General features: G+C 46.6%; 1 protein-coding gene across 1 annotated transcript; it reads left to right on the plus strand.

The window, feature by feature from the left end:
- The first annotated feature begins 2,133 nt into the window (after positions 1–2,133).
- Positions 2,134–11,678, plus strand: TYMS (thymidylate synthetase). Its single transcript, XM_044243319.1, has 7 exons — positions 2,134–2,394; positions 4,182–4,255; positions 7,001–7,175; positions 8,726–8,827; positions 9,592–9,767; positions 10,155–10,226; positions 11,074–11,678. Exons 1-7 carry the CDS (start codon positions 2,181–2,183, stop codon positions 11,209–11,211), a joined length of 951 nt encoding a protein of 316 aa, XP_044099254.1. The 5' UTR covers positions 2,134–2,180; the 3' UTR covers positions 11,212–11,678.
- The last annotated feature ends 554 nt before the right edge of the window (positions 11,679–12,232 follow it).

Below are 12,232 nucleotides of genomic sequence, written 5' to 3' on the forward strand. Positions count from 1 at the left end.
ACCCTTATGTCTTGAGGTTCTCCTTGTGGTACAACTGATACTCAGCTGCAACAGTTAAACTCGGCTCAAAATAACAAAAGAAAACAAAACACGGAGGGTAACATACAACTGGAAAATCTGGGATATGTTCAGGCTGGGATCCTTCCCTTGTTTGGAGATTATGGAGACACTTTTCAATAGGGTTGGGGTTGGAGAAATACCTGCACTGAGCTGTCTTTCCACATGCATGCTAAAGCCCTACAATTTGCAGGACAATCCTGCCCACCAAAGAACTCTGCATTTTCTCCCTCATCCTGGGCTGTGCTTCCATATAGCATGTTAGCTTTGTAGATCCAGGAGCACGCTCAAGCTACAGCAGGCAACGTGAGTGCCCATTCCTGCCTACAGTCTGTTTTCTGAGTTCAGATTTTCTGACTGAGCATGTTTCTTCCCAAATGCCCACCAAAACAAATGCCCACTGCATCTGGTGCTACCTACCCTGTCCAAACAGTACAACACAACACAACACAACACAGCAGGCCCGTCATTCCCAACAGAGACAGGTGACTCTTTAAAACTGTTATTATCCTGAAATGGGGTAGGGTGGGGAATGCGCTGCAGGAGGGGGAAATGAATCTATGCTGACCTAGGAAAGGCCGGCCTAGTACTGTGATGGATGAAATAGATTTAAAATATCTGCTGTTCTCTAACCCAGTGCATTTTTACTGTGGTCTTGGGAGCTCTCATACAACCAAAGGGCAAGAACGTGGACTTTCCAGCTATGAGGCTTGTGAAATGTTCCCTGAAACACTCCCTCATTCTGTGCATAGTATTTTTCTCCCTCCAATTAAGCCAAATACTCAGGCATTTTGTAAATTGTCTTTGAGAATTGATTTATTTTTTTATAGGCTTTGTGTCACATAAAAGCATGCAAGATTGTTTTTGCTGAGATTAGGCAGGGCTGCCGATGAAAGATATTTATCTCTTCCTAGTATTTGTGTTACAAAAATTTCAGCCTTGAGGTTGAGAGATGTGTATTGGCAGACAGATTCCAGAATCTTGCACAAATTCACTTCAGGTAACCAGAAACAAAGGTTGACTTCATTGGACAGCAAGAAATAGTGTTTGATATGTTTCAGAGCCGACATCTTATTCTTTACAATCATCAAGAAACACACTGACCATCTACTATGTGCTCAATAAATAGTTGTTGATTCAAAAGACTACTTGCTGCATGTGCATGTGTTATGTAAATAGATGTATGTAAATACATGTTATTTTTAAAAGATTTTATTTATTTATATATACGTTTTTTGAAAGGGGGAGTTGGGGGGACGGACAGACAGTGGGACAAGAGACAGAATCTCAAGCAGGCTCCATGCTCAGTTCAGAGACTATGCAGGGCTTGATCTCGTAACGGGGAGATCATGACCTGGTCTCAATCCAAGAGTTAGAGGCTTAACCAAATGAGCCACCCAGGCACCCCCTTAAAGATTTTGTTTTTTAAGTAATCTCTCCACTTGACGTGGGGCTGGAACCTACAACCCCTAGATCAAGAGTTGCATGGTCTACTGACTGAGCCAGCCAGGCGCCCATGGTACATTTTAAACTATTCACTAATGTTTACATTATAAACATTTCACAGTAAGTGTAAACTTTGGTATCAAAAACTTGAAAAAGTCTGGCTGTCATTAAGTAAGTAAAAAAAACTGCCTATTTCACTCGCTCCTGCTACCGGCCTTCATTGAAGATGGGGGAAAACGGAAACGCACATCGCCTGACAGCATGACCGCCTTAGTTGTAGGAAACATACCTCAAGTAACAGGGTTTTGTTTGTTTTTAGATTTCACGAACATGTGGGGACGGTTTAGGGCTCCCCTTAGTACTGAACGGCGCGGTGGACTCGGAAACTTTCTAGCCAGAGCGGCCTTTCTCAGCCGACACACCAAAATACCGGACTTAAGTTTTTAACTTTTACAACGGGATTACAAACCCCACAACTCCGGAGCACACGCCCCGTCCAACCTGGGACTCTGCGCGCTCCTGGGACGCCAGAGGGTCGCGCGCGGGGTGACGTCAGCGGACAGGAAGGGGCGGAGCCACCGCCGCGTTGGCGGGAAAAGAGGCGCGCAGAAAGACTGTACCCCCGAGCCCGCCATCAGCCGCTGCCCGCGTCCCGGCCCCGCAGCCGCGTGAGCGCCATGCCCGCCCCGGGCTCCGAGCTGCAGCGCCCGCCGTCGCCGTCGCCGCCCGCGGCGCAGAAACCGGCCGCGGAGCCGCAGCCGGCACCCCACGGGGAGCTGCAGTACCTGGGGCAGATCGAGCATATCCTGCGCTGCGGGGTCCGGAAGGATGACCGCACCGGCACCGGCACGCTGTCAGTGTTCGGAATGCAGGCGCGCTACAGCCTGAGAGGTGACCCCCGCGCGCCGCGGGCGAGGGGGCTTGTGCCCGGGTGGGCTCCGAGCGGCCGCTGGGGGCGGGGAGACGTGCCTGGGAACGGCTGGGCTTTACCCTGAACCTGTGTTCCTAACCTCGATCCTGGGAGCTCCTTAACCCCGCTTTGCAGACCCCCAAAACAGAGACTCGGGTTAGAGGAATGATTTGCGTAACGTCAGGAGTGACAGAAGTGGGAGGTGAAACCTGGTCATTTGGCTCCGAGTCCTGTGCTTACTGTGGTCGTGTCTGCCCCAGAGTGGACACGGTCTGGTAGTGTTCGCCTCATACTAGAGAGTGGGAGAGGGTCTGCCGGGGCTTGCTCTCGGACGTGGCTAGAGGTTCCCCTTTTTTGCTCCTCCTCCTGTCTGCGCGGTCCGGCCGTTCTGTTTGGCAAAGTTTCTAAAAATTAGAGTGAAGGAGTAAGGGCGGGCCAAGGGCCGCGGAAAGAGCGCGAACGGAGAGGCTGGGCGGGAACTTGTGGTTCCAGACAGTTTTCCCGTCTGGTCCGCACGAACCAGCTTTCCTCTTAAATCTTGAAACAGGAACGCCAGAGGGAGAGTAGAAGTTCTTACTCGTCTTTTCCATTAAAACAGGATGGCTCCCGAGAAGTTTCTCTTGACTGTTTATTAGAGTCAGGCTTTCAGGGGACAAAGAGGAGGGTGGGGGGTGGGGTACGCAAGACTAATTTTCTGGACACAGGTATAGGGGTGGTTTTGAGTAGGGAGAGACGCCCTATTAGTAACGCTGATTCACTGTGGTGAATAGGGGGAGGACCCTCAACCCCACACCCATTCCAGAGACTGGAAGATACCCAGGCTGCGGGTTGGACAGGGATCTGCCTTAGGGCAGCTTCCTGCAGCTCCACACAGTGGCCTCCAGTGAGCCACAGATCTCGTTTTTTTACTCCAGCCCATCCGTTTAGACCGTGCTCAAGTTACCTCTCTGGTCTTTGGCTTCCAGTGTGCTTAAAATAGAGAAAATAATGCTCAGTAGGCAGTACTGATAAAAGTAGGTGCTTGAAAAAAAATATCTCCTTGTTAGGTGATAAGGTGAACTGAACAGGTAGTGAATTTAGAGATAAGATTTTACATTTTGATCTCTCTGCTGCTTGATGCGAACTAATACATTCCCTCCTGGTGCCTGTAAAATGGAGATCTTAAGGATGCCTCAAGGAAGGTTGTTTGGAGGCTTCCATAAGGTCATGCATACAAGTATTTAAACGGTTACTATTTTTGGTACACTAAATAATAGAGGTTAATTTGCTTTGCAAATAATTAAAAACTATGCTTTAGCTCTGGTTAGTGTGGTATCCACTGTCTCCTAGACCTGAGCAAATTTTCCCTGGGAGGATAATCAAGGAAGAGCCCTGGGAGCCTTTAGCCTTTGTTTTAGGGCACATTTCCTGTGTTGTCTTCACACCTCTGTGAAGGAATCACACTAACTGGGAAGTAGATGGTATCTCTTTTCCTGTCCACATGGGCATCCCTGCCTAGCTCGTGCCCCATCTCACCACGTGGAATTCCTGTGGTAGGTCAAGGGATTGAGGAGGGCAGTCTCAGTCTGAATTGTGTCACTGACTTAGGCAGTAGTCTGGGAGCTCCACCCAATTCTGGGGCACCTATGCGATTGCAGTCATAGTTTTCTAGTTGGTCCTGTGGTCACTCAAGGGCCTTATGTCCTGGGGGCAATCCTCCTCCGTAGAGAAAGCTGGATGATACATTCTAGTTTCCCATCTTGAAATTACCTGGCAACCTGTTTTTCAGATGAATTTCCTCTGCTGACAACCAAACGCGTATTCTGGAAGGGTGTTTTGGAGGAGTTGCTGTGGTTTATCAAGGTAAGGAAGCTGGTATTGGAAAACAGTGTGTTCTCAAACCCAGCACCAGTGGTCCTTTTGAAAGTCTGATCATGTCACTTTTCACCTGCAGCCCTAGTGGATCCCATTTTACTCAGTAAGGTCAGTAAGACCCCACTCACGGGACGTCCTGTCCCAGCTCTAGCTTCAGCGAGCCACTCACCCTGCTCCACCCACCTGTCCTCCTTGCTGATCTTTGAGGACATCAGGACATTCCTACCTAGGGCTCTGGCGCTTGCCAGTGCTGAACCTTCTTCCTCTACATGTAGCATCACTCACTCCCTCACCTCCTTCAAGTCCCTGCTGAATGAGCCTTCTCTAACTTCCCGATCTAAGACTGTGATCACCCCCTACGTACAGGCACACATCCCTCCCACCCTCCTTTGTTTTCTCTATAGATAAACATTATCAGCTGATACATAATGTCTTCCCCCTCCTTTTCCCTATATAAGGGGGGAAGGTAGACAACAAATGAACAAGTAAACTGTTAGAAGTTCCATGAGGGCAGAGGATTTGTTTTTTCCTATTCATCTTTGTATCCCCTGAGCCTAGAACACAGCCTGCCATAGAGTAGGTACTCAACATAGATTGATCATTGAATATAAATCCCAGCCATGTTCTCATATTTGTATAAGCAAGAAGGACCTCTTGAGTAACAAGCTATCCCTCTTCCAAAGAGCCAAGTAGGTACCTCTGCCAGAGGCCAAAGTGCTTCCTCTTGCTCCGTCTCCTGGTTCAGACCAGTGATATTCTGGCCAGTGCTGTTCAGAGGGTACCTGAGGAGATGGGCTCAGTTCTGGGCCATGTAGAAGCTGGGATCCCTTCTGCAGAGCATGCAGTGTGGTGTGTCTGATCTTAGGCCAAATGAGACCCAAGACTTCTTACTACATTTTAGAAAGAGTTTATTTAGATTTGGAGCCAATCCAGTCTTCCCTTACTTCTGTATTCTTGAAGTGTTTTCTTCTGTGTTGTCTTATCTCAGCTGGCAGTGAGTGTCTAGTTCCAGGTACATCATCAGAAATCTCAGAAGAGCCCCTTTGTAAACCAGCTAGAGCCCTGTCAAATGGAAGAAAAGGGAGGCATTAGAAGCAATATGGGAGGGAGCATCTGGGTGGCTCAGTGGGTTAAGCATCTGACAAATGATCTCAACTCAGTTCTTGATCTCAGGGTTGTAAGTTCAAGACTGGCGCTGAGCTCCACCTGGGCATGGAGCCTTGAAAGATTTTGTTTATTTGAGAGAAAGGAGAAAGAAAAAGAACATGAGTGGAGCGGGGGCAGTGGGAGAGGAACAAGCAGACACCCCGGATGAGCGGGGAGCCCGGTGCACGGTTTGATCACAAGTCTCTGAGATCATGACCTGAGCCAAAGGCAGATACTTAACCGGCTGAGCCATCCAGGTGCCCCCATGGTGCCTACTTAAAAAAAAAGAGGGGCACCTGGATGGCTCAGTGGGTTAAAGCCTCTGCCTTCTGCTCAGGTCGTGGTCCCAGGGTCCTGGGATTGAGCTCCACATCCGGCTCTCTGCTCAGCAGGGAGCCTGCTTCCTCCTCTCTCTCTCTGCCTGCCTCTCTGCCTACTTGTGATCTCTGTCTGTCAAATAAATAAATAAGTAAATCTTTTTAAAAAAATTTACATGGGAAAGATTGAAAAATGACTTATTGGAGGTGAGAAAGATAGTACAAACTCAAAAACAGAAGGGAGGAAACAAGATGCTCAGAAATAAAATGGATTCCCTGGTTTTATCTTAATTTACCTTGAGTTCAAAATTCCAAGTACTCTTTACCAGGAATGTGCCAGACTCTCTGATAGAGTTGCTCCCTGGGTGATGGATGAAACACAGGAGTCAGGACAACGCACACTGCGGCTAGCATCTGTAGGCAAGATGGAGACATGGAGTCTGTGCTGAGGGTAGTCTCTGTTGAGCACTGAGCACTTTCTTGTGTTCTCTAACCCTCAACAGTAGACGAGTGGGGGTGCAGCTGTGTTCTTCCCTGGGTGGGGACAGCGAGGCTAGGGGTCAGAGCGCTGTCAGAGAAGAGTGCTGGAGGGCAGGCCTGGCGTGTGTGGCACCGTAGCTATGCTTGTCACCATGACAGCGCATCATACCAGGAGGCTGCCGAGGTCTGTCCTTAACCTGAATGCACGATCAGGACACATGTTGGGATGATATGGGCCAAATTAAGTGATAAACATTGGATTGTGCTTGGGAAAAACAAAGCCCCACCTTAACTACAAATATAGCTTGGGGTAAACAGAACTTTATAGTGCACATATGAGCTAATGTGACCAATCAATCAATCTGTAAGAAAAGCTGATACTGATTAGGCCAGTTATGACCTACATACCAGGTCTAAGATCCGTTGAACAGACTGAAGGGGAGACATTAAATACATTTTGGGGGATCACACTTACACAAAACACATTTGTTAAAGAACACAAAACTTTTAGGTGAGGTGGGAATAATGAAAGGACTTGGAGGTGTTTAATCTAGAACATTCAGTTGAGAGGAAGAATCCCTTGTCCTGGAAGCGATTCCAGGAGACTGTCCTAGGGGCCCTCAGAAAGTCTGGGCTGGGACTGGCCCTTAAGGACAGGATGCACCATGTGGGACATGCTGAGTGGCTATCTCTGCTGTGTTAGCACAGGCCAGAGGAGCAGTTTGTGGGAGGCTCCTGGGGTGTCAGCTTCTTCACTCGGATGCCTGCTCTGCTCTCCTGTCTCTTGCAGGGATCTACAAACGCTAAGGAACTGTCTTCCAAGGGAGTGAAAATCTGGGATGCCAATGGGTCTCGAGACTTCTTGGACAGCCTGGGATTCTCCAACAGAGAAGAAGGGGATTTAGGCCCAGTTTATGGCTTTCAGTGGAGGCATTTTGGGGCAGAATACATAGATAAGGATTCAGGTGAGAAAACAGCGATGCCTCATATTTCCTGAGCACCCAACATAGTATGAGTTGGCCCCATTGTTTCAAGTGAAACTGGGGGCCAGTGTCTACACAGATGCCGCTGTCTGCGGAGCTGATGTATAACTTTGACCTTGTGAGAAGCTGTTTCAGATTCAGGTAGAAGTCAGTTCACACTCTTGGTTGTTAGCATTTATTGGGTACTTGGTACTTTCCATACTGGGTACTTGGTACTTTCCATACTGTGTTTCATTAGCAGATAGCTACATGGTGGATTGGTTGGTTGCTGTGTTGGGGGAATAATGTAGGAAGAAGCCTCAGGATTGCCTTGTAGTGGCTTGATCGCCCATTTGAAGGCTGAGCCACCCCGCTCACTTTAAGTGGTGCTCATGTGATAGTAGTTCTTGGGTTACCCTTTTCTCCCTGCCCTTCTCGGGTGGAAGAAGATGAATCATCTTACTGCTGGACATCCACCTTAGTCTCAAGGTGGCACCATTTGCCCCCATCCTTTGACCCTTCCTCTCCTGCCTGTCCATAGGTCAGGTGTTGCAAAAGCAAATGCCTACCTCCTCAGTATGTGTGCACTGAGTGTTTGTGTGTGTACACACATTTGTAGGAAGTGCTAGCTTGCTGGCTGGACAGAAACCATTGATAATTTTAGCACCTGTACATTTATATAAGCACCACAACCAAAATACAGAACTGTACTACCACAGTGCACCTTTTTCTTTTTTAAGAAAAGAAATTTTCTATTTCTTTGCCATTTGGGGGATCACAAAATAGCAAATTCCTTTGCTATTCCTTTTCCTGAAGCTATGATCATGACAGGACATTCTTCCCCCCGAAACTAAGAACAACTGGACTAGACTATAGTCTGACCCCAGTAAGCGCAGATTTAACCGGAGGGGATATGAAGCTCCACACTTCTCAGACTTCACAGCTCCCAGTTCCATTTCAGAAGGAAGGCAAGGAATTCAAGTCCAGAGACCAGTAATGGGAGATGAGTACAGGTGGTGTGAGAGTTACAGAGGTTTCTTGATATTTATAAATTAGTAGGTGTTTGGTTGCTAAATTGTAATTTTAGGTGGAAGCGTTGGGAGAATAGCATTGAGACCACTGTCCTCTGTTGGAGCATGTGTGGAGTGGGGTCTTCTATTTAAGATCCAGTACTTTGCTTGGCAGCAGAGTGTGATGGAATGATTGATGGGTATAGAGACAGCCCCATGAGGACCATGGAAGAAACTGATTGCTGGGATTGGAGAAAATTAGCAATGGGGAGGGGGGCTGGCAGGGAGGGGTGGTGCCTTGACAGACATTTAAAGGATTCTTTTGTAGGAAAGAAAAAACCTTTGTTATGGTTCCAGAGGATAGATAACAAAGCCCTGAATGCAGCATCAACCCAAGAGAGCTGAGGAATTTGTAGAGTGCCTTAGATATCTTGTAGCATGACCTCGGGGGGCCTTGGTAAGAGGGTGATAGATGGCCTCTAAGGTCATCTCATGAGATGCTGTGATCAACACGTGGCGTGTCTTCTCTTGACAATTCCACAGATTATTCAGGTCAAGGAGTAGACCAACTGCAAAAGGTCATTGACACGATCAAAACCAATCCTGACGACAGAAGAATCATCCTGTGTGGTTGGAATCCAAAAGGTTGGAAGCATCCCAGTTATTCTTGTGTCCAGACTGTCCACTAGACAAAGGGAAGCCCTGTGGCTTCGCATGGAGGCTGCCAGTAGAAGGCTGGACCCTGGGAACCACCCCCAGCCACATGGCTGGTATGACCCTGGGCAAGTCACTCTTGGCCACTACCTTCAGATAATGGGGTTGGATGAAGATGATCTTAATATGTGTATTGATAGTTCTTTTACTCCAAAGAGGGTTTTATTTACCTATAAAAATACATCTTGGATTTTAACAGTTTAAATTGGGGTGGATGAAGTTTCATATCTCCTCCACCTGGCTGTTAACATTTTAACAGTTAGAGTAAAATTAAACTCTACCAAGCTGTAATAAATATTACCAGAGTGGAATATTTGCTTTTCCAAAAGAGAATTTGAATACAGACTTTGTGCATGGGATGCCAGTTTCCTGTGGCCCCTGGGAATGAATGAATTCTTCCTGCTTGTAGTTTGGCGCCACGAAGGCAGCACGAATAATTTTGGCTGGATGACTGTGGCTTCAGTTATGAGTGTACATCCGTAGACATCATGTGCTGTTGGATGGGTCACTGTACGCGTTGGGCCACCCACAGGATTGGAATGGTCCGCTTTTGACCTAGTGGAGGTCATGAGGTCACTGGCCCAGTGGCCTGTTCTTATCTCCCCCATAGGAGCTGGCTCCTGTTTCTCTCCTGTTTTGTGTGTAGCTGCATTAAGACTGCTGGCACCTCATTTTCCTTTGTGCTGGCTCCTCAGATCTTCCTTTGATGGCGCTCCCTCCGTGCCATGCCCTCTGCCAGTTCTACGTGGTGAATGGTGAGCTGTCCTGCCAGCTGTACCAGAGGTCAGGGGACATGGGCCTGGGCGTGCCCTTCAACATCGCCAGCTATGCCCTGCTCACCTACATGATCGCACACATCACAGGCCTAAAGGTGGGCTGCATCCTGAAGGGAATGGGGGCTACCCGCCTGAAGCCCTGAGCTCATAGGTTATTTACCGTGGAAAAATTCTTGCAGGGAGGCCAGTGTCTGGTTAGTTTTAAAATGTGATCTGTGTGAGAAACAGCTGCTCACCTGGCAGCCTTCCAGGGAGGCTTCCTGTTTCTGCGGTCTGTATAAGCACACAGGTTGGTGTGGGTTATATACGAGACAAGACAACTTTTGTGAACATCAACTTTTCTCAAAAGCTACGTAGGTGAAATTGCTTTCTGAAAAGTGTTGGAATGTTTGCATAGTCTACATAATGTGCTTTTAAATGATGTGTCTGAAAGGAATTGAAACTAAAACATTTGCCATTTTGCTTGCTCCCATGGGATTTAGCCAGGTGACTTCGTACATACTTTGGGAGATGCACATATTTACCTGAATCACATTGAGCCACTGAAAATGCAGGTAAGAGTGATATCTGTCACACTTTGAATTCTGGTACCTTCTCTTGATAAGACATTGCCTTCTAGAACATCCCTCATGTAACAGACCTTCTGCTCTGTGCTGGGGCAGAGATAAGATCCCCTGCTCCAGCTGCAGGAACGGGTGGTGGGCAGGGACAAGGCATTGAAATGGCAATTAAAAATAAGAGTGTCTGATGCTTAATGAGCCCCAAGGAAAAAAAAAATTAACCAGATCCTTTTAGCCCCTTCCAGATGATATCCAGGTTTTGGAAGTTCCTCCTTTGTGGGAGCTTGGCTGCTTTTGTGTAAAGGGTACCTTCGGGGTTTGTCCAGTGGCTTCTGTGGCCATCTGCTCCAGTTGTGCTGGACAGAGTGATGAGGTTAGAGCCTGTGTCCATGTCCCCATTGCTACCCTCTGTTGATTCCAGGAACCCCAGCTTACATCCCTTTGTCAACAGATGTCATCTTACCTCACCCTCTTTGCCAGGGACGGTTGAGATAGGGATTATGGGACTCAAATAACCATACTTGGGTGCCTACCAGGAGTTAAAGATACAGAAGTGAAAAAGTGTCCCATCCTTAATTTACCAAGAGCAGTCAATTGTAAGATGAGCCACAAGGCTCCTGATGCAGTGTGATGCCCCCAAAGATCCTTTAGTCTCCATGTGTGGGAGAAAATCCGCCGGTTACAACCTAGGAGTATTGCATAAGCCGGGGCAGATATCTGCACTATTACACTCCTGTAAAATAATACTTCGTCAATAATACTGTGTACTTGTTTCACATGGAGCAGAATTAAAGCAGGTTGTACAGATAATGGCAAAATAATCATCTCCTATTGTTTCTAGCTTCAGCGAGAACCAAGGCCTTTCCCGAAGCTCAAAATCCTTCGAAAAGTTGAAACAATCGATGACTTCAAGGCTGAAGACTTTCAGATTGAGGGGTACAGTCCTCACCCGACTATTAAAATGGAAATGGCTGTTTAAAGTGCTTTTAAAGGAGGTACTTGAAGGCTATTCAGTCTGTAGGGTTTGGACTGAGTGCCCAGGTGAAAGCTCATTTGCCCTAGAGGAAGAGGGAACTAGGTCAAAAATCTCTTGGTGACCAGCATTTACTAACTTGTAAGAATGTTGCCACTGACAAACATAACCTTGCCTGATCTCTTAGCAACAAAATGCTTTGAATTTGGTTAACTCACTGAGGACATGTAAAAATGCCGAGATGGGGACTCAGACGAGAATAAAAACTGGAATACTCCTAAAACATGTACATGCATTTCAACCCCCCATTTTTATGAAGGTCCATGAATTTCAGGAATTACACATCAGCTCTTCCCCCAAATCTGAGCAAGCTGAATAACACCAGCATTCATTAATAATGTACAGTTGTGGTTATGAACATTTAAAGTTACTTGCTTTATATATTGCTATAATAAAGATGTGTTCTGCATTCATCTTTTTAAAAAAATTTTTTTAAATTCTGTATTGCCATTCTGCTCACATCCTGCCTAAAAGATTTAAGTGAACCCTCCTAAATAAACATATGCTCTATTCTCATTTGGATATAGCTTAGAGGTTTAGTATATTTTAGAAATGGAGATTAAACTGTATTTTTCCCTATTTTTCTGCAGTTCATCTAATTCGGGTTGCATTTATCATTAGCATATAATTATTTAGGAATAAAGTTTTAAAGACTATGGAAAAATAATGTATGAGATGCCATTTTCCTGCCCATTATCACTGTCATGGTTTCAGTATGGTGTGAATCCTCTGCTAGTACCCTTAGAGCAAGAAAAGAAAGGCTAATCTCCACTCCGGGAGATAATGCATGAAATCCTTTTACCTTTGATCGTGCACCAGCTACCCCACAGTCCTGCAGAACTATTTTTACTCTGCTAATTTTTAACAAGTGTTAGAATAAGGCAGTGTTCCAGTAGTTATGCAACCTGCTGCTTATTTTCAAAGTACAGAGTAATGTACATGTACTAGCACTTGATAGAAATTTTTC

Source organism: Neovison vison, chromosome 3, assembly GCF_020171115.1.
Source record: "Neovison vison isolate M4711 chromosome 3, ASM_NN_V1, whole genome shotgun sequence".
Classification (NCBI taxonomy): Eukaryota; Metazoa; Chordata; class Mammalia; order Carnivora; family Mustelidae; genus Neogale; species Neogale vison.